A 26,750-nucleotide genomic window follows, 5' to 3' on the forward strand; every position below is an offset into this window, starting at 1 on the left:
GTGGCAAGGCTGTGATTGCGTTGTGGGAGGGGGGAGGTGCTGGTGTGGGAGGAGTGCTGCTAGGGAAAGGCTGTGATTGCGTGGAGAAAGAGGGGAGGTGCTGGTGTGGGAGGGGGGAGGTGCTGGTGTGGGAGAGGGCAAGGCTGTGTTTGCGGGGAGAGAGAGGGGAGGTGCTGGTGTGGGAGGGGGGAGTTGCTGGTGTGGGAGGAATGCTGCTAGGGGAGGAGAAGCTTGATGCCGGATGGGGGCGGGAGAGGCTGGGCTTGCATGCGATGCGCGTGCATGTACACGGGAACTGCATGAAAACCGCGGGGCTGAAAGCCCTTTGGTTTCATGATGTTTTCGCCACTTGAATTCTCGCTCCGCTCGATGCGCTTGCGCACATCGATAGGTCGCGAGACCTAAAAAAATCATTTCGGTGATCAATTAGGTCTGATGAAAGAGTTCCGTCCTTACAGCTTTCTGTTTTCTTTTAGGAGTAGGTACATTTCCTGAGTCTTAGAAGTTCTGCATTTAGCTATGCCGGCTATAGAAATCAATTTCCAGAGAGATGATTTGTTCAGACATTGAATCGCCCTAATGCTTGTGAATATAACTTGTCCTGCACTGCCCTCTTGTGGAATAAAAAATACCGCACAGCTTTCTACGTCTATCAGTCTGTCAAAGAGATCTGGAGAAGAGCACTCGCCCTGCCTCTTAGAGATACTGTAATTGTAAATGTATTTATATAGTGCTTAAGACCCCTGACGAGGCATTGAAGGGATTTTTGCAGCGATTAGCCGCTACTCCAGAGCCCAATGTTAGTAATTCGGAAATTGATACAATTTTTTTGTTTTGTTATTTCTTGTGCGGTAGTTGTGATAGGATGGTGCTCTTTATTTCTTGCGTGTTTTGTAGAGTTTGGGGAAGGGAAACAATGAATGGAGTGGATTTGAAAAGGGGAAGTAGTGAGTTGTTTTGTAAGTAATGATTATGCCATATTTATTACCTGCAATAAGTTGACTGAAAAGTGAGAATCCGAGATAGGCTTGTTTGTTTGGTGGGCACAATGAGTCGACTCGCTCTCCTTCTACCTAGGAAGGGCCAGAAGTTTAAAAAAGCCGACATTTGACAGCCCTTCAAGGATATCCTGTGAAATATCTATGGATGCTCAGTATTTGGCCCAGGGCAAAGAAGCAGACCCTATGCAATGCCTTCAGATGGTACTTGCCTATACTGCAACATTTTGTATTTCACTGGCTACCCCAATGCTGGGCGATAAAGCACTTGCCTACATGAACAGCACTCAACACCGTGAGGGGTGTGTATTTACAAGTGTGTTGTCTTTGTTTTGTTCGAGCGTGGGAAATGTTTCCACGTCCTGAGAACAAGAAAAGAAAACCTAAATGACGTTGAGTGGTGCTGAATAAAATAAATAACCAACCCCCCTCCCCCCCCCCAAAAAAAACAGTGGCACGAGGCATTTAATAACTGGCCTCAATGATTCAGGTATCTTGACATGTTAAATGCATGGGACAGTGCACTTTTAGAAACCGAAAGAAAGAGAAAAACAAGCATTGTCATAGCCAATAGGTCTCACCTTTGGGGCCTTATAAGTATTTAGTTATGCAGCACAATATCCTTCCTGCAACAACATCAACTGATGCATGGCTAAACACTTATAAGGTCCCAAAGGCAGGACCTATTGGCTATGCCAATACCTGTTTTAAGATCTGGAGCCCTGGTTGAATGAGCATTTAATGCCATTATCCAGAGAGACCTTTTCGTCTGCATGGTATCATGATTTGCTTACAGTAATCTTAATAAAGAATTTACAAAGGAATACTGACCTATATATAAACCTCCCGTTAAATGCTTTTCCATCACTAGAAATATTATTTGGTCTTAGTCTTACAGACGTTTTTGACCTCTGGCTCCCCTTTTATGACATATTCATTGAAGCCAAGTCAGCTTCTCTACTTCCCCTCTCTGTGCTCCCAGTTGACAATTTGTGGTTTGAAGTATTACAAAAACTATAAATAATTGAATACAATTATATACATTAAAAAGGTGACATTCAAAACGTATAATTGGGTAGCAAAATAAAGAATATTAAATATGCATAGTAACAGTACATCTCTAGTTCATATATACTGCACGTCAAGAACACCATCCAGCTGTGGTTGTTGACTAACTCCTTTCTATCCAGATACCACTGGAGTGAATAAATAGACAGAAGGAGTAGTTTCTGTCCTGTAACTCCAGTTCTGAAGTAGGGGTATCTCTGTTATAGTCATAATCTAGTTAATAGTCCCGCCCATGTGCGTGGACCCCGGAGTAATCAAAAATAATCGCTTAAGGTGTCGAAAAATGCAGAACTGCACAGACACTTAAGAGAATTAAAGACAGATAATGCAGCCTATAAAACCAGGCTATACTGTCCAGTACTTCAACTAGAAATTCCACCAAAAATCCACAAACAGCAAAGTCTGTCCAGACTTCCCTTGCTTCAGCAGCAAAAACCCTCTGGAATGATAGAGAGGAAGACCTGGACAGACAAGCCCCATAGGCTGCCATTATGTGGCTCAAAACAGGATACTGTGCCTTTAAGAGAACTTTCCAGAACGTCACAGTATCCCAGAATGCACTGCAGGTCCCTTTTACCTTCAGTTCTTTTTGAAGGCGTAACACGCCAGACCTGTCTTGGCAACACAACGCCTGAATTTCACTGACCCTGCGGGCCGATGTGATGGCCACGAGGAACGCCCCCTTCCAGGACAGGTGCTGCAACGAAGCCTTATGAATAGGTTCAAAAGGCTCCTTCATCAATCTGGATAGCACCACATTTAATTCCCATGAAGGCGAAGGAAGCCGGACAGGAGGGAACACTTTCTTCAAGCCTTCCAAAAAATCCTTGATCACAGGGATCTGGAAGAAGGAAGTCTGTGAAGGGCATTTCCTGTAGGCAGTCAGCGCAGCAAGATGAACTTTAATGGAATGGACATTAAGGCCAGATCGCGCCAGATGCAGAAGATACGGAAGGATGACATCTTCCTTACACGTCGTCGGTTCATAATTCTTGGACTTGCACCAGTTGCAAAACCTCTTCCACTTGTAAGCATAGGAAGTCCGAGTGGAAGGTCGCTTAGCCTCCTTCAGTAGGTCCATGAAATCTTCAGGTATATTCAAATGGCTATATTGCACTATCTCAGGAGCCATGCCGCCAAACTCCAAGACGAGAGGTTGGGGTGCAACATCTGCCCCGCAAACTTCGTAAGGTTCGGCCTGCACGGCAGCCGAATGTGACGAAGTAGAGACCAGTGAAGCAGGTCCGTGAACCACCACTGCCTGGGCCATTCCGGGGCAATCAGGATCATCCGCGCCCTGGACTGGTACAGCTTGATGAGCACCGCCGGAATTAGGGGAATGGGTGGAAAAGCGTACAGAAAGCTGTTCGACCAGTTGATCCATAGCGCATTCCTCAGCGTCCCCTGCTGGTAGTACCTGGAGGCAAAGTCTCCGCATTTGCTGTTTTTGGCGGTGGCGAACAGATCTATGTCTGGAGTCCCCCACCTTGCGAAGACTTCTCCTAGTAGTAGTGTCAATTATGACCCATTCGTGGTTTTCCTGAATCAGTCTGCTCAGTGCGTCCGCCTGAACATTCTGCACACCTGGTAGATGGGTTGCCGTTATAGTCAGTCCTCTGGCTAGAAGCCATCGACAGAGTGCTTGATCTCGAGCCCCCTGCTTGTTGAGGTAATACATCGTGGTCGTATTGTCCGTCTGTACAAGCAGAGAGTTGGTCTGGAAGGACGGACGAAAGGCCTTCAGTGCCAAGTGAACAGCTCTGAGTTCCAGGAAATTGATGTGATATGTGGACTCCGACGGGGACCACGTTCCTTGAATCTGTAAGTCTCCGGAATGCACCCCCCAGCCGTGGAGAGAAGCATCCGTCATGATAGTCTGAGTGGGAAAGTCCTTGTGGAAGGGAACCCCTCTGAGGAGATTTTCCGCTGAACACCACCACTTCAGAGACTGAAGAGCATGCAGAGACAGTCGTATCTTGTCGTCCCAAGACCCTTTCCTCTGATCCCACTGATCCTCCAAGCACTCCTGCAACGGTCTCATGTGCAGACGTGCGTGTGGCGTTAGGAAGATGCAAGAGGCCATCGATCCCAGTAGAGAAGACACCAATCCTCACTGTTGTAGATGGAGTGGTCATAAGAGCCTGAGCCTTCCGAAGGAGTGATAATCGCCGCTCCTCCGAAGGAGACACCTTGCTGACAGCGTATTGATGGTGGCTCCCAAGTACTGAATGCACTGGACCGGATTCGGGACAGACTTGGAAATGTTGATGTGCAACCCCAGCTTGTTCAAGAGAACGCACGTCTTCTGGAAGTGTGCTTGAGCTTCTGAGAAGGAGGAGGCCTTGATCAACCAATCGTCCAGGTACGGGTAGACAAACACCTTGTTCTTCCTTAGGTGTGCTGCTACCACTGCCATGCACTTCGAGAATGTTCTGGGCGCAGACTTCTGTCCGAATGGCAGTACTGTGTACTGATAATGTTTGGCGCCGACTTGGAATCGCAGTAACTTCCTGTGTTTGTGTGCAATGGGCACATGGAAGTACGCATCCTGTAGGTCTATAGCACAAAGCCAGTCTCCCTGTTGCAACTGAGGATAAATCTGATGCAACGACAGCATGTGAAACTTCTCTCTGCGAATCCACTTGTTTGCCTGTCGCGAATCCAGAATGGGTCTGAACTCGTTCTTGTCTTTCTTGCGAACCAGGAAGAACCGGGAGTACAGACCTCTTCCTCTTTGAGACAGAGGTACGTCTTCTATCGCCCTTTTCCTTAACAGGATATCTGCCTCCGCCTGGAGCTCGCGCAGCTGAAACTGCGAGCTGACCGGAGGAATTGATGGAGGCGGGCTGGTGAACCGAAGACTGTATCCATTGCAAACAATATTCAGCACCCACTTGTCCTGAGTAATTTTTCTCCACTCTGCCAGAAAAAATTGAACGCTTCCCCCCACCGGAGCGGGTAACGGATGTGGGGGAAGTAACCGCTCAGGGTCGAGACCCAGCCGGGCCCTTGTTCGCTGTAGAGGACTGCTGGCCCCCTCTACCCTTCTGGCGCTTCTGGAAGGGTCTCCGGAACTGCTGCTGTTGTTGCTTCTGCTGCTGTCCCGAAGTCTGTCCTCGCCCTCTGCACCGAACCGTCTCTGGAACGGGCGGTAGGCCTTCTTTTCTTTGGGCTTCTCAAAGCCCACAGACGTCAGTGTCTCTGCCTCCGCCTTCATGCGGACCATGCGGAAGGGCAGATTGGCCACCCGCTGCTGGGCCTCCGGCTTGAGTGATGCGAGCCTGAGCCAAGCATGGCGCCGCTGGTTGATCCCATGACAGTACCTATGGGCAGCCAAAAGAGAGACATCCGCAGCCGCGCTGATGACCTGGTTGGAAACCAGCATCCCCTCCTTGAGGATCTCCTGGAAGTCCTCCCTCTTATCTCGTGGCAGGAGTTCCATGAACTGCTGAAGGGATTCCCACAGGGCACGGTCATACCGTCCTAGCAAAGCCGCATCGCTGGAGGCCTTCATGGCCGTGGACGCCGTCCCACAAGCCTTCCTGCCAGACGAGTCGATCCATCGGCTCTCCTTATCAGGAGGAACAGCTTGTCCGCGGGCTCTACCAACCCAGGTACTAGCAGCAGCAAAGGGAGAGACAAATGCTTCTTGTGAAGCGTCTCAAATATCACGGACGTCGTGGGTGTTGGAGCAGTCACCGTGATTCCCAATTTCGCTGCCCCCCTCAGGAGAACATCCTGGAACGTGCTGATGTCGTCCACCGAAGACATCCTTGTCCCCGGGGATTCCGACAAGGTCGGTGAATAGGTCCTGGAGGAGTCTGTGCGGGACCGCGATCCGCGCCTCCTATGGCGCCGTCTTGACCTGGTGGAGGATCTATGCCGACTCCTCGATCTCCCCCTCCGTCCGGAGCGTGATCGTGACCTCCTTGGCTTAGGTCGATTCACCGGTTCCACAGGGGCGGGTGACTTTGGTTTGGCCGGGGCCCTCGGCTGAGGGGTCCCCTTGGGAGGAGTCGGATATCGGGACAGAGAGACCGACCTCGGAGGGATCGGAGGCGGCGTGTCTGCTGGCGGCTGAGGTAGAGATTGAGGACGCGGTGAAAGTGGTGGTAGAGGAGGAGGAGTAAGGGCCCGCGGAGGGAGCCCCCTCGGTAATGGAGGCGGTGGCGTAACCGGCCTCTGTGGCGGGGTATACACCATGGAGTACACCGAACCCGGTGATCCGCCTTCCTTTCCAGCCTGGGACGTTGGTGAACCTCCCATAGGTATCTGGCGCCTGCTAAAGTGACTCTTGGCGCCAGACCTCCTTCCACGTCTCTTCGGCGTCAAAGAACGTCAGTGCCTCGACGGCGAGCGTCTTCTTCTCGACGTCGACCGTCTCTCCCTCTACGGCGAATGCCTTCGCCTCGACGGGGACCTCCTTCGCCTTGACGGGGACCTCCTTCGCCTCGACGGGGACCTCCTTCGCCTCGACGGGGACCTCCTTCGCCTCGACGGGGACCTCCTTCGCCTCGACGGGGACCTCCTTCGCCTCGACGGCGATCTTCGCCTTGACGGCGATCTTCTCTTCGACGTCGAGGATCCCCTCGACGACGACCTTCTCCTTTTCGCCGACGGCGAACTGCGGTGTCGCCTCGATGGCGAGCGCCGACGCCGGCCCTCTCGACGTCGATCACTCGACGACGACTCCGACGAGGACGACGACGAAATCGTCACAGGAGACCTCGATGGCGGTCTGTTCAGTTCCATCGACGTCGAGCGTCGACGTCGCTTCGACCCAGAGCCCTGGGGAGACGGGGAACAGACTGCAGTCATCCCTCTCGACGCCGTAGTCGGTGCAATCGGCCCAGACAGAAAATGGGGACGCTTGCTGGTCTTCCTGCCCCTGGGGAGCCCCCCCCAGAGGCCTCAGCACGCGCAGAGGAAGCCCCTCCAGACCCACCTTGCGCCTTCAGCCTTCTTTCCTCAAGGCCCTGAAGCCTGATCTTCTTTCTATCCTTCAGGGTCCTGCCAGAAGCCCTGACAAATGACACACTCCTCTGGGACATGGGAAGAGGGAAGGCAGAGGATACACACCTCATGAGGATCCGATTTGGCCTTCTTCCTGAAGCACTCTGGACATTTGTCAAATAATGCAGGCATATGGACAATCAAAGAGTGCACCAAAGGATTAACAAGAAGAAAGGCACCAAAGTACTTTAGAAAAGCACTCAAAGACTTGAACAAAAGTGAAAAGTCACCAATAAACCCTTGAAAAGGGAGAGCTCAATGCTCCAAGGTCCTGCTTGCAGGAGACGGAAAAAAGAACTGAAAGTAAAAGGGACCTGCAGTGCATTCTGGGATACTGTGAAGTTCTGGAAAGTTCTCTTAAAGGCACAGTATCCTGCTTTGAGCCACATAATAGCAGCCTATGGGGCTTGTCTGTCCAGGTCTTCCGCTCTATCATTCCAGAGGGTTTTTGCTGCTGAAGCAAGGGAAATCTGGACAGACTTTGCTGTTTGTGGATTTTTGGTGGAATTTCTAGTTGAAGTACTGGACAGTGTAGCCTGGTTTTATAGGCTGCATTATCTGTCTTTAATTCTCTATTAAGTGTCTGTGCAGTTCTGCATTTTTCGACACCTTAAGAGATTATTTTTGATTGCACAGGGGTCCAAGCACATGGACGGGACTATTCACTAGATTATGACTATACACAGAGATCCCCTACTACAGAAGGTACTGCTTGCTGTCTGGGGTGCAAAATGACTCATTATGTTTGACCACACTCACGCTGCCTCCTTGCTTGACAAGGTGTAGGGAAGTCTAGTTCTGTGGTTAGTGAGAAGTCCCCAATGTCCACTAGATTAGAAAGTACAGCAGCGTTTGACATACAAGTGTACGGAAAATATACCCGACTCGAACTTGAGACGTTGAAAAGAACAAGTCTGTTTGTGGGATTGTTTTATTTTATTGGAGTGCGGAGTCACTATTATTTGTGGTAACCATGGCACATATTTAAAAGTAGTTAAATGAGTTGTACATTGATACCCTGATTGCAGAAGCAACTAAGAACTCGTCTTGAATAAGGGTGATGGAAATCTGTTAACAGCTAATACAGCATGCTTTCTGCTTTGATCCACTCCAAACATCGATCTAGCACTATATAGTGTAAATAAAAAGCTTCATGTGTTTATACCTCTTTCAGGAGAAAATGATTATTTCATTACCCAGAAAAGGGTGACTTGAGGGAGTAGAAACCATACACCGTAGTATTATGTTACTGCATCGTTCACGTTGCATTTTTGGGTTTTTCAGCGACTAAGGTCCACAGTGTTCAAACGTGAAATCTGTGTACAATACACTTAATTATTTGCCACCCACTGGTCACTTATAGAAAAAAATTATTGCAGCGGGAAAGGGGAGCATAGGAGAGCGGCGGAAGCAACAGAGGGCAGGGAATGCGTGGGGGAAGGGGAGCAACACGGTGGGTGGAGGGAAGGGAAGAAAAGTAACAGGGAGAGAGTAACATGGAGCAAGCTGGTGTGAACGCAAGTGCTAGTTCAGAGTAACATGGAGCAAGCTGGTGGCTGCGAGCGTGAACGCAAGCGCTAGGCCAGCAGAAGCCTGGGGTAGCACTTTTTAAAGCACACTACAAAATGTCTAGCAGAGCAGCCCATGCGCTGACTCAGCGAGACCTAATAAATAGTGGATTATTGTAGCTTACCAGGAGTGGGACTGAATAAAAAGGAAAATACATTTACCTGTAATTCTGGTTATTCATCATTGGATTCTTAATTAAAAGGCACAACAGTTAATAATCTGTTCCAGGTGTAGGATTCAAAAGCACCCTTAAAAGATACAGCCTGTAGCAAAAAAATGTTTTTCGCAAATCTATTTGCAATCTACATTGACTACATTTCATAATCAGTTTTAAATTAAAAATAGGGGATTCAGATAAAAACGCCCAGGTTCAAAACAAGGTGACTGAATTAAACTTTCCTGAGCCATTTTAAAAGGCGGCGAGATGACAAACTAAGAGCATTGGAGCCATGTAAACAACAGCTCAATGCATCTAAAAATATGAAACTACATCTTTGAGATAGCCATCCACCCTTCTATCCCATTCTAGCTTACCTAGTGCAGCTTGGTTTGATCTTTTTTTACGGCGCTCTTGACAGGGCCACTGAACTTTAATAAATATTCATGAAAACCTTCTGCTTCTTCCATGTTGTTCAATCTGCATCACCTTTTGCTATTTTGTTTTACAGGGAAAGAATATTTTAAAAAAAATTCTGCAGCATGAAAACTTTACAGTCATGCCTTCAATATTTTAGAAATATCCTTAAGGTGGCGACTAAAATCAAATCAGTAAAGGGCACACACACGCTTTGTGTTTTGTGTTCCCAGCTGACACATACTCTATTAAGACACACACATTTTATCAAGGCATGTCAGTAAGGACATTGAGAAGCCAGAAAGGTATTTGAAAAGTTCCTACAGTGCTGAACAAAAGAATCACAGTGAGAGTAGAATCTCGGTCCACTGACCAGCTCAAAAGAGATCCAAACTTAATGCTGGCCACATCCTACTCTGATTCGCCTATCAAGAGCTGGGAGGAGCAGCGATGTGCAGAGAACCTTGCCAAAATGTTGACTTTTATGCCCAGTCACCATCACCTCTAATCACAGAAGTCAGAAGTGCATATGAAACTTGGAAGTACCTCAAATCATCAAGCACAAAGCCATAAATAAGCACATTGATGCTCAGCACCAACACACGCCAATGGTGAAAGGACACATGCTGCTGGAGGAAGCATGAAAAATGCAGAAGTTTTGCTGTTAGGGTAGTTTGCAAAAAAAGAAGGAGAAAAAAAGATAAGTAGCCTCTTTTGACGTAAATTCTGTCATACGGTTCATATCGGTTGTTGTTTTTTTTCTTTGGAAAAAGGCACGGTGACGGCTTGCTGAGTGAGGCGTGCAATGGAGGACCATGCATTGTGTAGGTGAGGGATGCAAATATCTGGGTTTTTGACTTTATGAAATTACTAAAAGGGTGACTGGTTATCAACGGAGGGCAGAACTGAGTAAACCCACCCAGTTCACATAATCAACTAAATAAGTGTAGTGCAAGAAAATATATAGTACAGCACTAACACTTCATGTACACCCATGGCGTGGCACAATGACAGTAGCATGAGCAAAACACCAGACTTGAAACATTCCTGGCAGCCACAGCATTCTCTCAAAACACATTCGTATTCTAAATGGACTAGTTTCCACAACATTTTGTAAAAACATTGAATCATGAATGAATATATTGCCTTGTGAATTCAGGTAGTGGACATTTTACAGGTGCTGAAAAGCACTATACTGCTCTTTGTTTATAACAATGTATCTAGCTGGTTGGAAAGAATATGTGTTTCCTTAGTTTACTTACCAATGTCCAAAGAACGTAGATAGTAAAAAGTGCTATAGTAAGTGCTACAAGTCCTACAGCTTCCAATCTGCTGTTAAACTGTAAATGATCCTGGGCACCTCGAAGACACAACCAGCCTGAAATTGCTGCCAACGGAGTAATGAATAGAAAGCACACCATATCACAGAATAGTGTCCTTTTCTCATTTCGAGGGCCTGGATCCTTCAGCCACTAATCACGAGGAAAAAATATTACAGAATTAGAAATGCAATTCAGATACATTTTATACGAAATCTACATCTGTTTAGCTTTCAATTTTTTCAGGCCAGAATTTAGTAATATATAGTTACTTAGTGCTAAATTATACAACAAAGAACTCGCTTTAATGGCGAAAAATTATTTATTATACTTGAACTCCATCTGAATCTATAGTGAACCGAAGCCTACCAAGAATATCACAAACCGATACAGACAACCATTAACAAGTTCACAGAGGTCATTCGCACCACCAGCACAATGCCCTGAAATAAGAAACACAGTTTCTGTCTTGGTCTAAAGAGCTGATCCAACTCTAAAAGGGAGAATTCTAAAGCTCTTTCAAATACACAATCAAACACCTAAACAAATATTATGACACCCACAGTCAGACACCTTCAAGCATATCAGACACTCATAACCTCAACATCAGACTGGCAAACACATCACACTAAATACTCACCTACACACAATAAGACACACATATACACCATCTGACAACCATGCATACTAGCATACACCTTAAGCACACCAGGCACCTGCACAACACACACAATTAGATGATCACACACACACCAAACTCCCATCTTTTGTCCAGACATGACAATATCCACCATTGAACATAGCCATCACCATCATACAACCACACATACACCACCAATCGACTATACGCACCCGGTCAGAGACCGATGCACACTATCAGAAACCCACTCATGCTAGTCCCACATACCTCCATCAGATATCCACACAAACACTAATAGCACACATGATCGGGAACTCAAGCATACAAAACCCCACCATCAGAAGCACATCTACACACAAACACTAGACACCCACATGAAAATGGACATCCATGCACACCAAGCATGCCGTAAGACACCCACGAACACCATAAGACACCAGACCAAAGGCAGTCAGACACACTTTCAAGCACCGAACACCCAAACAAATAGACCATCAGAATTCCACATACCTACCATCAGACAACAAAGCATGCACCTAGAGAATTCACCCACTCACCAACCATTCGACAGTAACAACATCAGAAGCCACCACAATCACCCTCAAAAGGACATACACATCACACCAAACAGGCACAAACACATCAGATGCCAACACACTAACAACACCCCGTCACACCCTATCAAACACCCACCTGCCCACATAAGCCTGGAGAAACCAAAACATACACTAAACACTTAAACACCTCCATTATCGTGGGACATTGTAAGGTTCTTCCTCTGTCCTCCTTGGCAGACACAAATTTTCAGCCCAAGGATGTTGGTGACACGATATGGCAAATGGGGACCTTCTCCAGACAAACTTTATCTCCAAAAATTGCTGGGACAGTTGACAGTTCTTCCAAAACAAAAGGGGAAGTGTAGAGGTAGTGATAGAATCACCCTCCTAAAAAATCTTGTATAAACAAATCACCCTCCTAAAAAATCTTGTATAAACAAAGAGATTCTATCAACGTGTAGTGGTTTTATTTATATTTTTATATATTTTTCAGTGGGACAGCTCTCTCTTAAACAGTGGAAAGATGAGAGCATGTATGTGGTTTTTAAAATACCCCTCACACACTAAAAAAATCCAGTAGTGTCATGCTTCATCATGGGGGTCTTCCCGTCCCTCTACGGGGCGGGGCGTGCTGCGACCAGCGGACTACGCGGGAGCACTGAATATTAGTGACAAAGGCTATGTGTTGGTGCAGAAAGTGTCAGTGAAGTGTAGGGACCTAACTAGTGAAAGTGAGAAAAATTAAAAAGGTTTAAAAATTCCCTGGCTAGTAGAAAAAATTATTTATTCATATCTCTGGCTGGGAATATTAAGAACGGGGGTTTTGAGGTAGAGCAGTTAGCTAGCTACCTGGTCAACATGTTTCGTGGGCAGTCCCCTACTGCCTACTCATCAGGACCTTCTAATGGTCCCTACTGGGAAACGCTCGGTTGTAAATATGTAAGCCTATTGTCCTACAAACTAGCAGCAAAAATAAGCTGCCAGTTTGGACTAAGGGGCATGAGCTGGCCCCAATGAGAACTTAATAGTTATCTCATAATTAAGTCAAAAATATTGACCTATTGCGGTCTTCATTAGACACAAGATTCATGCCCCATGAGTCGGCAGACGAAGGGTTTTTCATTCGGTGGTATACACCGCCCGAGTCCAATGCCTCATTCCTACCCTTGTGCCGCTCCGTGGGTTGAGCGGCACAAGAGTAGGAATGAGGCATTGGACTCGGGCGGTGTATACCACCGAATGAAAAACCCTTTGTCTGCCGACTCATGGGGCATGAATCTTGTGTCTAATGAAGACCGCAATAGGTCAATATTTTTGACTTAATTATGAGATAACTATTAAGTTCTCATTGGGGCCAGCTCATGCTCCTTAGTCCAAACTGGCAGCTTATTTTTGCTGCTAGTTTGTCCCACTGAAAAATATATAAAAATATAAATAAAACCACTACACGTTGATAGAATCTCTTTGTTTATACACAGTTGACAGTTCGGCTGGTACACTATCTGTAATAGCAAGCGGCTGTTGAAGGAAGAACTCTGCTTCCAAACCATTATGAAATCTGTGCATCTACAAAACCTAATATATTTTGCAGGAGAGTCAAAATTAAAGAGAAAGTACACAGCAATTCGGCCAGTAACACGTGTCTTGTCTGTACATAATGCACCAATACAATATGTCTCCGACATCATGTGGATTCTAACTGGACACCAACTTAACGAAGAAATAACATTGTAAAAGTCGCACACCTCGATTAGCTTTAAAGCCTTGGAAATGTTATGGTTTGAGTTTGTGTACTGACTGATTGTGCTTCGTTGATGAACATTCATGGGCAGAATTTTGGCAGGTTTATGCTTGAAATGCTTGAGCTCTGCATGCGTGTTTGGGTTTCCTATAAATGTTTCAAACAATTACTAGCTCTATGCATTTTTAACAGGCCACCATTGCATAAAGCCCAGATCACAGTCATTTTGCTTTTGATATAGCCTTTGGTTGCAAGTATGGGAAATAAATTATACTCTGACCAACCCCTGACTTGCACATCTTTTGCAAACAATAGTGTAATTTATGAATCTGCAAACAGTAAGAGTGAAAAAATACATAAGCAGGGACTGATACCTCGGTCAAAGGCCTTGGTCTTCTTTCGACAACAAATTCTGTGTGACACAGTTCACAGTAACTTGTGTTTGAGGAAGAAAGCCATTTTTCCAGGCAGCTTTTGTGAACTGTTCCCAGTGTTCCTGTGCAGTCACATGGAGAGAGCAGGCCTTCTCCACTTCCACCTTCATGGCATATGCGGCAAATAGGGCCATCACTAAAGTATGCACACCAGAAATTAAAACAGAGCATGAGGACATTTTGCGGGGACAAAAACTCGTCATACCATCACTACGTTGATTTAAATAGGGTAACAATGCAGAAGATGGTGAAGTAGCAAAAAGAAATAGAAGACAACCTCCATAAACAGAAAAAACCCAAAGAGGAAACAAATTCTTTGCACAGTTGAAAAAGTGAAAGAACGTGAATGCAAAGCAATGCACAATCCACGGTCAGTGAGAAAATTAGAAACCGAGTAGGCTACACATTACCCTCTTTGCTTCAATAGTACAAAATCCAAGTACCTGCTCCTAAGATTTATATGGTAGAACGCCTTCACACAGCGAACCGGTTTAGCTAGGATATCCCAATATTTATCCTTGCAGATTATACTTCCAGCGTTATTCACCATTTCGTTCCAACCTCAAGTGAATTCTCCAAGTAGTAACCCCTTCTCAGCTGTTCACATTCACAATTTCTTTTTCAAAGATTTAGCTACATCTAGTTCAGAAAACTGTGTGCTCTTGATTATAATCACTAATCTCGTGTCCTTTTAATACCTTTCTTTCTAACTAATGGTCATAATCTGTGCAAAACGATTCAGAGGATTTATTATCAGAGCACTTTATTTATTTGTTAATGGTTCGTCCTGTATATTTAAGGAAATTACCCAATCTATATTTAGCATTCTGAGTATTTGTAAGGACACAATAGTTCCAGTAATTCGAATTCAATGTTGATATTTAAATATAGAGATCGTCTGGCGTCAGAATTATTCTTTTACTACTTTTTCAATAGGCATTTTCTTAATTTTGCTTTAACAGTTTGTAGCTCCGCTTTAGAAAACATATTTGAGTCAATTTCACTTAACTTTTTGGGGAAACACTTGCGCTTCCTTACGAGCAGGGTGGTTTTACGCCACCCGACTTCCAGGTATATTATATGTGTGCGCAAGCCCATTTTGCATACTACTGGCAGCATGACCCTGCTTACATTCCCCATGCAGCAGTCGAGGCTGGCGCAACACACCCCCTACCACTCAAGGCTATGCTTGTTAACCCCCGTACAGTGTTTGAGAGGGGGGAGTTTAATACAGTTCAAACCACAGTGAAGGCATGGCAGGGACTGGGTAGGCGGGCACAGAAACTGCCTCTATATGCGCCTAGTATGCCTCTACTTCATCATACAGGTCTCTCGGTTACTACTGAGGTGGGGGCCCTGCGGACCCTTAATGATATGGCGGCCAATTCATCACTTCACCGTCCCTGGTTTCTGGCGGCCCTATCACTGCTATGCATCTTTTTATTTACGCCAGGCTTAGGTCAGGCATGCACGTGCTGTATTCACATTTTCCTGCTGAGCCGCCCACACTAGAAGCATTACAGCTTTTATATACTACTACCTCTAGGGTGAAGCTGGTCACTAGACTATATCGGGTATCACAGAGGGAGGTGGCCGTCTCTGCTGTAGCAGCTTTGAATAAATGGAATGCAGTTTTGCCACATGCTCTAACTGAGGATGAGCGGGCAGACTGTTGCCGCTTGACGGGGCATCTAACAGCTAATGGAAATCTGCGCATGGTACATTTTAAATATGTACATCAGCTATACTATACACCTGCCCAATTGTACAAATACGGTCTGCGAGACTCTGCCACCTGTAGACGTTGTGGGACTCCTGATGCGGACTTTTATCACCTGGCGTGGGTCTGTCCCAGGGTGTTCGCATTTTGGGAATCGGTTATAAAGATCAACCGCCTGATGGTTGAGCTTCCTCTGGATTGTACCTCTCAACTATGTCTCCTGGGTCTGTTGCCTATGTTCAGCCTCCCGCAGAAGGTTTGTGGCCTTTGCCTTGTTGATGGTCAAGCGGAGGGTCTCTATGTGTTGGGAGAGTAGACTGGACCCTACCACCAAACTATGGCTGCAGGATCTAACCTATTGTCGGGACCAGTTGATCTGTTAGGCTGAAGAGCTGCCCGCACCCTCCAGGCCAAGGGACATTTTATCACCCCTCACATCCTATTTGCTATCAGTGCCCACTATCCAGTGGCCGGTTATATATGGTAATGTGATGGATATGCTTACTACATGACGGTCTTGTACTGTGCTATCTTGACCCTGTCCATTCGCCTTCTTTCCTGAATGAAATGTCTTGTATAAGATTATATATGTAGCCCTGACTTACCCCAAATGGATGCCTTATCCCTGTGTAATGTAAAGATACCGACCTGTATGCCATGTACCTTTGTGGTGTTTTTTTTATGTTGAGAAATGATCAATAAAAAAAAAACATTTTGCTTATCTTTTTTAATCCTCATTGTATTTCGAGGCATAATTTACTTAAGTAAGTGTGCAAATGCCAGGTAACGCTTGAGGTATGTCAACCAGCCTGCTTTTGCTACCCATAGACGTATTTATGTTCAGATTTACGGTAAAGTCTGGCAAAAGGATACAGCATACATGTAACCTGAAATGTATTAGGTGCAAAGTAAAATATTAACCAATTCCCCACCCAAAAACCTTAGTTTGGCTGCTGAACCCATTTTGTTACTGAACCTTTTATTTCCGGACCCAGGGGTTGTGAATGCATCAATGGCAATGTAACTGAAGTCTTTCCAATTGCACTGATGACATCTCAAGTCATAAGTCCCCACCCAAAGGACTTATGGCCTGGATCTTAATATAATGCCTAGCGAGACAGACGTAAATTGCGCTTTTGTAAGAATACCGCTCAGGGCCGGACTGGGAACCAAAACCGGCCCTGGCAAAGTGCTCAGCCGACCCCCCCCTCCCCCCGGGGGGAGGGGGGCCGGCTGCGCTCTTTGCCAGTGTCGGTTTTAGACCGATTTTGTTACAGGGCCGTTTAACTATGCTGCAAAAACGGTCCTGTAACAAAAACGGTCCCCAGGGGCCCCAAAAAGGCCCCCACCTGTGCGGCCCACCGGGGGATTGCCCGGTGCCCGTAACGGCCAGTCCAGGCCTGATAACGCTAGTGAAATAGGAAATTTAAAAAGTAATACTTAACTATAACTTTATTAAACAGCAACCTATGTAAGTAAACTTTAAGCATATAGAATACATGTTCTGCTGTATAGTAATGAAGCCAGTCACTAGCCCTTTTCAGGGAACTCTTGCTTTACTTAATGATAGTGTAACATAGCCTCCGGTCGCCACTGGGAGCATGCACCCTAATCGGATGATTTTCTCATCACATCTTGTGCCAGTTACTGCACTCCACCTGCTGTGCTACCACAGGCCAGTTCGCACTGTAGTGTTGCAGTTACCGGCTGAGGCATTCTATATGCTCGCCTAATGCAGTGGGCATCAGCTTGCAGTGAGACTGGCGCATCCACTGCCCCTTTGGCCTAGCTAAGCCTGCAGCACCATAGGAGAAACCGCAGTTGGCCAACTCCAACGGTCTCCACACGCTGCATACAAAGTTCCACAACACCCCCGATTCCAGCACAGGAGCTCTTCCACATATGCTTTGAGGTCATAGAGGACACGCACACAAATGTCTACATACTAACTAGTGGAATCTACAGAACACTTATAGCAATTCTGTATTATTGGCCACTCTTTCTTTCTCCCCCCTACCTCCCATTCTCCTCCCTTTTAACTGAAATCGCTATTGTATATATTACACTTGCACAAACCTCACTGAGCACCAATTGTCACCAATTTTCACTTTGTGCGCCACCGTATAATGATGACAGCCTTGTGAATGTCTTAACAAGAGTACTTATAAATTATTACAATTTATAAAGTAAATTAGCGATACTCCAGATGGTTTGGATTCCCCTTTTTCTCTCTGTAATGGATTTCTCTTTTTGATTGATTCATCTTTAAATGATTGAGTATGCTCGGTAGAGTGTTAAGAAAGAAGGAAGAAATATAGCGCACCCAAAATAACCAATTGTTTATGATTTACCTTACTGCCCAAGTTCTTAGGGATACTGGGTTACCCCATTGTTACTTAAACACACACAAATGAAGCGCATGAGCTCTAGGGTGCAGCCTTGACGCAAACAACTATGGTAAAATGCATCCCAGGTATTTCAGTTTAGGAAACATGCAAAATACTTAGAAATTCAGTGTTGTTTGCCTTATTGAAAATAGTAAACACTGAACCAGAAGAACTAATTATCCACATATATATATCATATATAAAATATACATATACATACACACACACATACATACTAGGCAAATAAAGGAAACAAATAACTTTTGTAATGAGATGGGAGTTGGAGTTTGCTTCACTTTTTTTTTTATTAAACATTTCCTAAATTTACAAAGGCAGCCGAACTTGCATTTATACTATTTATTATTTTTCCATTGCTGTCTTTCCAAGCAGCATCGTGTGTTCACGGTTATTTTTGGCCAGATGCTACCCTGATCTTGCAACCCTTTCTAACCCATTTAAAATGTAATGAGTGACATCTCTGTTATAATTGGTATTAAATCAATTTTTCATCTGAATAATGGCACCTTCTGTCTTCATGGGGCCCTCCAGAAACAATGTCGCAATGGCCTCAACGCCCAACCGATTAAACAAAGGAATATTCTGGCTATCCTATATTTAATGGTTGTTATTGAGGCAGGAATGGGTCAAGAATAAGGTTATATATCTGTACTCGAGGGCCTCTCAAACATTCATAGCATGTCATTTAGCTCCTTCGTGTATCCAATTTTGTTTGCATTTCCAAGTGCTGTGGGTTGTTACATTACCTCTGTGTACCTAGTGCTTTAATCACAGTTGAGAGGAGCCGTCCATCTTTCGCCGTGACTTGTGTGACGTATTGAGGACGGCCGATGTCCGTGTCCTCCACCGTCTTAAACAAAGCTGCATTGCCAGTACAATCACACAACGAGCCAGGAAGGTGGCAGCAGTCGCCTGTCGTCATGGCAACAAGGAGTGCCTAGCCGTTCAGCACCCAGCTTCTCCATTAATGATGGGTCTAGAAAAGAATGAAAACAGACTAGCATTCCAAAGAGAACGATACACATATGTGGAATAGATGATCTGTTCCCAAACTGTGATTTTGAGCACTGGACCAGGACACAAAGTCGAATAACAAAACTAATATGGAAAAATGTATGGATAGGTGTTCCTGCAGAATTGATGAGCATGGATTTAGCAGAAATGAATTTAAGATACACAAACAACCAGCAGGAGTGATAAGACATTGTACTGCACTTGCATTTATATAGCTCTTCTTACCCCTGGATAGGATTCAAAGTGCTTTACGCCAGGCAGCATGCTGCTCCGGAACCCAAGGTTAATGGTTAGTTCAGTGTTATTTGTAGTTATTGGCAAATCATTATAATAGAGGTTGGTTGTGTACAAGAGTTAGAGGACATGGAGTATGTTAGGTTGCAAAAGGTATGACTTTTAGCAGAAGGAGGAGACATTATGATCTTGTAAATGAGTTGTGGGAAATTTGCTGAAATAGAGAGTAGCCCAACGTGCATGTCCCAGAGTAGGTTGTGCTCAGAGAGGAGGCATTCATAGGATGGAAGGGAAAAAAAGGTACATTGAAAGAGAGGAGAAAGAGGCAACCAACAGATGTTTTAATTATAGGAGTTTTTTAATTCCGGATTTAAGGAATGTATTGAATATTTTTGCGACGGAATGCGGTTTAAGGATGCAAAAATGTAGAAAAAAACATTAACTTGTGAAGATTGTGATATATTGGGAAATTTTAATAGGTACTAGAATCAGGTAAACCACCTCTAAGCTGCTAGGCTAATACTACACCACCATACAGCCAGCTCAGTTGATCAGTTCAAGGGTTGCCAGTGAAAAATAATGGATAGGCACATATTGAGAATATACAAGGGAAATAATGTACACAGTGAAAAAGATTCTGCTGTTCATCCTCAGATTTGACTCAGTATTAATGGCTGTCGATTAGACTTCCTGAAGCTCTGCCCTTTTTTGTAGATGCTATGGGTGAGTAGGGGTGGAGCTGCAGGTTGGGGGGGAGGGGGGACCCTTTAGGTGAGGCCAAGCATTTGTCTACCTTAATCTCACTTCAGTGCAGAGTCCTCACACCTCTTTGAGCCTTTGTTGTGGATGGTCCAGGCTGGAGACAGCCCTGCTGTGAGGAGCATCGCTACACAAAGGTTGTGTCTGAAGCGCCGCCTGGAACATTTAAATGTTTTGCAATTTACCTTTCCTATATCAGGAAAGGTAGCTGGCTCCATCCTTGTGTTTTCAGACATGGGCAATTTTAAAGGCAGGATAACAGTTTAAAAGATATGCAAAATACTCTCAGAACACCCCAGCATCACTGGTTAAAATGCAGGATGTCACCCAAACACAGTGCGCCTGCAAATAGCGCACAAACGTACATAGGCGCGCAAGGGAAGCGCAAGATACAAGCCACAACATATCCAAAATACACTCAGAACACCTCAGCACTACAGTGTTAAAATGCAGAAAATCACGCACCTCTATACAGAATGAATGAGTTGTAAACCATTGTCGATGTGGGTGAATCTAACAAGTTCCCACCGCCCACCAACTGTTTAACTCGGAAAAATAAGCTGAAGAATTAAAACACATTCCATGGAAACCGTGCATGTCGACTTCTACTGACCACATTGTTCTAGTTAATTTACACTCGATGTGTTTTTGCGCAATTACGTGGAATGCCAGAAAAAGCATAACAGCTCGAATTCTGGGCATTTGTGTAGATCTTGTGTATTTACTTTTAGATCATTTATAATGCACTCCATCAAGAATTTCAACAAGGTGATTTTATGTGTGTTGCATCTAGAAATTCAGGCATTCTGGAGCCTTGCAGGACAGGTCCTACCTCTCAAATAAAGGAGAGTAATTTAGGACTACTTCTATCGAATCTTGGTTATACAGGGTTGCTACAGCCCCAGAGAAAAATACAAGCCATCTGTCCGTATTTTAGGATTTTGCAACGATCAAGACATATTAAATAGAACAGGATATGAAATTGGAATTGTTTTTTACATTACTTTTCTATCTTTGCTTTAATTATCACAGCGATCACTAAATCAGTGTTGTAGAACACATTTTAAAGGGGGTTCTTCCTATATTTAGTCTTACAACTATGTACTGATAAGGAGGTGGCAGATAATTGTGTTTGAGTAATTTTCCCACATTTTTTACCTGCCAGGACATTAAAATACAGGTCATGCTGGTAAAAAAAGAAAAAAAAACGACAGTGTGGCAAACCCTTGGTTTACACAATGATTTGGACAGAGGCCAAATTGTACTTGGCTATAATTCACATTTTCAGTCATTATTATTGGATAAATCTCAGAGACTGGATAAACTAGGAGTGCTGCTTAAAGCTATGGACCCAGATTTTACCCTCGATATATAACCATAAAAATCAGGATGTGGGTTTCTAGGATCAATCAACACAAACAGTAAATCAAAAGGGGGGGGGCACTGATGTTTTTTGTCTTGATTTATCTCTCACTAAGCTTGGCTAATGCAGCAAATATGTATGTATTGTCCTGCTTTACCCATTTCAATTCTGAAACTTGGGATATTCATAATGCTTATGAATACAACTGTATTGATGTCTTAAACGTTTTTAGGACTTAATGTCCATTTTGTATTATCTCTGATAAAGAACTATAAAACAGAAATAAGCACTGGCAAAGCCAAAAGGTTTCGCCTATGCAAGATCTACTGGCTTGGTCAATGTTTTTTCTCACTTTTGAGATGATCCCTGACATACATAGAAAAGGACGTCTCTTACGTGAACCCACGCTTGGCTTACTGACATTGACGTGACCACGCCTCCCCCCTTTACCTAGTGTTTGCTCTTCGTTCCTAGTGAAGCTACAGGAGTCTTGCGTCCCGAATTTCTTTCCTGCTCCAGTTCCCGACTCCCGTTTGTCGTTCTACTGAGAACGTCTTGCCCTATTTCCTATTCCCGATTTCTCCCTTTTCCCTGTCCCCTGCCTCTACTGCCTGGATAGTTTCTTCGTTTCTCGCGCCCTCCCTCTTGAAAGGGGTGGCGGTTTTCCGAGTCTGGACCTCTACCGTGCGCTTCCGGGTGACGCCTCATTCTGACTTCACCCGGTATTTCATTGGTGTTGTGCGAGAGTTGTCCCATCGTGTATTTGTTCCGTTGGAGGCGCTTGTTCCGCTCCGTCTTCTGGTTAAGAGCCGGGCAGCGCTTTCATTTCACTTTCTGTATTGTGTGAGTCCGTAACCCTCTGTCTCTTGTGAACCCGTTCCACTTTGTCTTTAGTTTAGAATTGGACGGGGATTGCCTTTATTGTTTGTGTTAGTTGGAAGCCCATTACGCTCTGTCTTTAGCTTATGAGCCGGACGAGGTTTTTTTATCCTGTGTGTAGTGTGTCTCTTTCCCGCTCTGTCTTAAGATTATGAGCCAGGAGGAATACCACTGATAATGAGTGTTTGCTCCGCTTCAGTTCTCCTTGAGGCCGGGTGAAACTCGTATCCTACCTACGTCTTTATTGTTACCTATTGTCTTTGTTAATCCTTTGCTGCTGTCGGGGTATCTATCTCCCTGGCGTTTCTCCCCATTGGAGTTTCCTGGTACTACTTCAGTCAAGGTCTGACTCTCACAATTGTGGGGTAAGTGGAACTTCATATATATAGTCTCTTTGTTTTGTTTTATCGAACCTTAGAAGCACTGTGTATTTTTTGCAGCCTTACCCCTGTCCCAGAGTCGGCAGCAGCTTCATCCAGCCGTGGGAGAGTGGAGGTACACTCCTTGGATTATTTTATTCCCCCCACACTTTTGGGAGCAGTTGGCTTTGAGTGTGTATATTACCCCACTCCTGCCACTGCTTTTAGGACGTGTGGGGGATTTTCATCTTAGCTTCTGTGGAACCTTGGCCCCCTATTAGTGGATTCCCCACAGGAGTGAGGTGGTGACAGAGACAGAACAGAATTCAAACGTTGTAAAGTAAAACATTTAAAAAAATACAATTGCATGTACAAACAAGTTGAAATTGTTTATACTTAATATGCAGTTTATATTCTTGAACAAATCCCATTGCAGTTACCAGTGTGTCAAAGTGTAGCTACCTGAAACACTGAGCCTGGAGAGGCTGTGGCGTAACGGACAGAGCTGCTGGCTTTGGAGCTGGGGAAGCAAGTTCGAGTCTCAGGGCTGGCTCAACATCCTGTGATTCTGGGCAAATCAATTAATCTCCCTGTGCCTGTAAAAATGAATGTGTCCTTGTGCAACGTAACTGGAGCTTGTGTAAAGTGCTCCAAGTCCCTCCAGGCGACTTTGCTTTATATAAAACAAGCTATGATGGAGGTAGGCAACTAGTGACAGGGTGAGGAAGAGGCGTGCAGCAACAGAAGTGAGGTGGTGGGAGAGACAAGCAAGCAACAAAAAGAATGCAGACGCTGCACAGTAAAATACAAATAATATTATTAATAATAAGGTATGCTTCAAGTGCGCAGCCAGTGGAAGAACACTGGCCACCGGAAGCAGTATTTGGTCCAATCTCCACAGAAAGGACGAAGACATGAAGCTGAGCAGGAGGCGACGCTCACCAACCGAAGAAAGGAAACAAGAGTGATGTGGGAGCCAACCAAAAGTAAGCAATTGACAGTCTCTAAGCCCCTTTTCAGATTTATATTGTTACAAGAGATTTTGCAAGCACTGTGTATGCGAAACCCAAAAACACATGCCTTCAGCCTTACACGAACCAGCATTGAAATTAGAATATTGAATTAGAGAATCAATCTCTACTGCGAATTTGGAATTCCTGTTCCCTACCTCAACCTTACATGCAACAATCCTTTTCTCTGGCTCCTTAACCACCTCGCCCAATCCGCATGGGCTGCTTCCTGCTACAGCTTAAAAGGGATCTAGTTGCATCCATCATGAGGACTTCCACCGACAGCCATTAAACTCTCAGGCAGCACTATTTTCATAATATGTCTTGAAGAAATTGCTCTGCATTTAGAGATTACTTCCCAGAGCTATAGGATGTAGTGTCAGCTTGTATCACCCACTTTCTTCGGTCTCTGCTTCGAGTTTCTGGAACATGAATGAATGGTGGAGGGATCTATAGCGTCAATTAATGTATTTTGCCAGTAGCACTGTTCCCAGCAACTTTAGGTACCCTGGCTTTGTGCCACTTTGGTGGATAGTCCTGCAATGTATAGTTCTCTCTAAGTCTAGCAGGTTCCTGTTGGGACCTGACCACTTTACTGATCTGCTTCAATTTGTGGATGGCTGGGTGGAGACACTGTCCTGCCACTGCTGTAAACAGTGGTAGTCACTTGGTTCTGGTATCATCTATCCATTGTCTCCCGTGGAAGTTTTCCTCTGTCAGGTTCTGCATCTGGTTACTCATGGAGTCTCCTGCTGTCCAGTGATTCAGCATCTTGTGTTCTCCGACAGCTGTATTATTATTCTAACCTCTGCATTGGCTGGCCGACGGACTACTACAGGGTCATCTCGCTGGTGCTTATGTATTGAGCTTCTCCACTGTGGCACTAACTTCACGTTTAACATCCTGGACCTGCAAAGTTTGGATGTTGGATAATATGATTTGCTTGTACATTGTCTTTTATGATCTTAACTAATCGAAATAAAGATTAATTGAATATGATTTGCTTATCTATAAACTGGAATTGCCGGCCACGTAATAATCTGTTTGCTTTAAAGTTTTACAAATTGACCACTTACTTGTTTAGAACCTAAAAATATGTGCTTTATTCATTGTCCTTGTCACTATTGTTTATTTACATCTATTTACTTACGTTTTATTTCTAATAATATTAACCTGCGCCATCCCAAGTTAATTTGTAAAGTGCTTTGGTGTAATATGCTACAGAACTGCCACAGAATAAAATACACACTTAAACACGTTTTTTGTAAAAGCAGTCAACCATCCAATTGGTCTAAGGAGATATAATGACGTTCAATGCTGTTCTTACGAACTGGCCCATATACGTAACACAGTAGTCTGCTCCCCTTCTCAAATACCCTGCACCAAACCAAAGTGGGACGCACACGCTAAGAGAACACGACAGACTTGGACTTGCTGGAGCACTATGGCACCAGACTACTGTACACTAAAATATTGTATCATACATAGTGTTTACAAAAATAATGCATTACGGAGGTTAATTGAAAATCTATCCCAAATGGAAGAATATTTATGTACTCAATATTTAGGACAATACTTCTGTTACTCTATTATTTCCATCAATGTTAGTCAGACCACTGCTGGAAGGTAGACAATAAGAGTTGCCTAGCTCCTCTCGCATGTTGTAGCCAAAAAGAGTGACCACAGTGGATGGAGGTTTGATACTTTAGAAGCCGTTATCTGATTATAATCATATGTGCATATTAACATGAACATATTGAAATTGAAATGAAACACTGAGATGTGTAAACATATTTTCTGGCTTATGCTTAACTAGGCCTTGTCTCCATTTTGAAAAACATGGCTGCTGAATCATAATAATCATTTTGACACCGAATGAAGCAAAATGCGCACTTAGTATTATGCATGGATATGCGATTTTCGAAGAAGTCCAGAAGAAGCCTTTGCTACTTTCAAGGCTCTTCTTGCTTACACGCTGTAGACACAACATCTAGTAGCCTTCTTTCCATTGATTACTGTAACACATTTGTTCGCCCACCTCAGATGACATTAGGTCAGAGAGTTTAATATATTCATATTAAGAGACAGTTCTAAGATGGTGGGTTTATAGACGTTTTATAATGCTCAACTGTGATTTGTTCCTGAAAAGATACATTTGCTCATTTGATGTCGATGTCTTCATTTTTTCTATGCAAGAATTTGTATAAAAACTTCTTAATTTGAGGGTGAGAGAACTTTTCTGAACCTCTAGGAATACTGCCTGATTTCCTGCTGATGAGCAGGACATCTTGAGACCTTGGTTGTATTTTTCTAATTTTGCTAATTATTGCATCTATTCCTAATGCAGAGAGCTTTTATGGTAATTAGTTTTCTATGTCCTTGACTGGTTTACTGAACTGGGCTATATTTTTTTACATCTGCATTGTACCTTAGTATTTTAATAAACCTTCATGGTTTTCCCTGAATTAAAGATTATGATCTACTTTTTTGAGTCCGTCCTTCCTTTCATATTGACTGTACTTTTGCTGTCTTGAATCATGTCTTTAGGGGCACATTGCATCACCGATTATTGAGATCCAAGCCACCCCCGCCCGCATCTAGGCGCAACTGTCATGCAGATTGTCCAAGTGACATCGCGCCCACAATACTTTGACACCAGCTTTGAGATAAAAGAGTGCAATGCTCAGATCCCAATTCACTCAGAAGGAGGAGCAACCTAAATCCTATAGTCACAGCTAACTAGAAATCAATGCGCATTTGGGGAGAATGATGTCACAAAAAACAGTAATTTGCAATTAAGAGTACAGGCGGATAAAGCTGACGAGGGAAAAGTAAGCTATGAATTTAGAGCATTTGTGGGGCAGGGCAACCACATCACTAAATCAACAGCAGTAAGAAAAGACAGGTTCCAGTCTCATGGACTCGTTATTTATTACTCTGAAAGAGAACAAGGTGCATCTCTGAGCAGGTTATTCATTACTCTGAAAGAAAACACTGTGCATTTCTGTGCAGCTGAAGACAGCATAGCTGCACAGAGTTCATGTCACATTTTCAGTATTAGTCGCACAAAGAGGTGCCAGGGTAACCATATGCT

At 44.4% G+C, this 26,750-nt stretch overlaps 1 protein-coding gene across 3 annotated transcripts in view; it reads right to left on the bottom strand.

Moving 5' to 3' along the window:
* The window catches only part of MARCHF2 (membrane associated ring-CH-type finger 2), a 71,976-nt gene that overhangs the window by 18,824 nt on the left and 26,402 nt on the right, over positions 1-26,750 (bottom strand). For all 3 annotated transcript variants that reach the window (XM_086947311.1, XM_086947312.1, XM_086947313.1), the window contains exons 3-5: positions 18,785-19,014; positions 13,854-14,049; positions 10,485-10,694 (exon numbers count right to left, since the gene is read on the bottom strand). In XM_086947311.1, the coding sequence (XP_086803437.1) occupies positions 10,485-10,694; positions 13,854-14,049; positions 18,785-18,960 (582 nt within the window). In that variant the 5' untranslated portion in view covers positions 18,961-19,014. The remainder of the gene's footprint in view (positions 1-10,484; positions 10,695-13,853; positions 14,050-18,784; positions 19,015-26,750) is intronic.

This window comes from Lissotriton vulgaris, chromosome 12, assembly GCF_964263255.1.
Source record: "Lissotriton vulgaris chromosome 12, aLisVul1.2, whole genome shotgun sequence".
Taxonomy (NCBI): Eukaryota; Metazoa; Chordata; class Amphibia; order Caudata; family Salamandridae; genus Lissotriton; species Lissotriton vulgaris.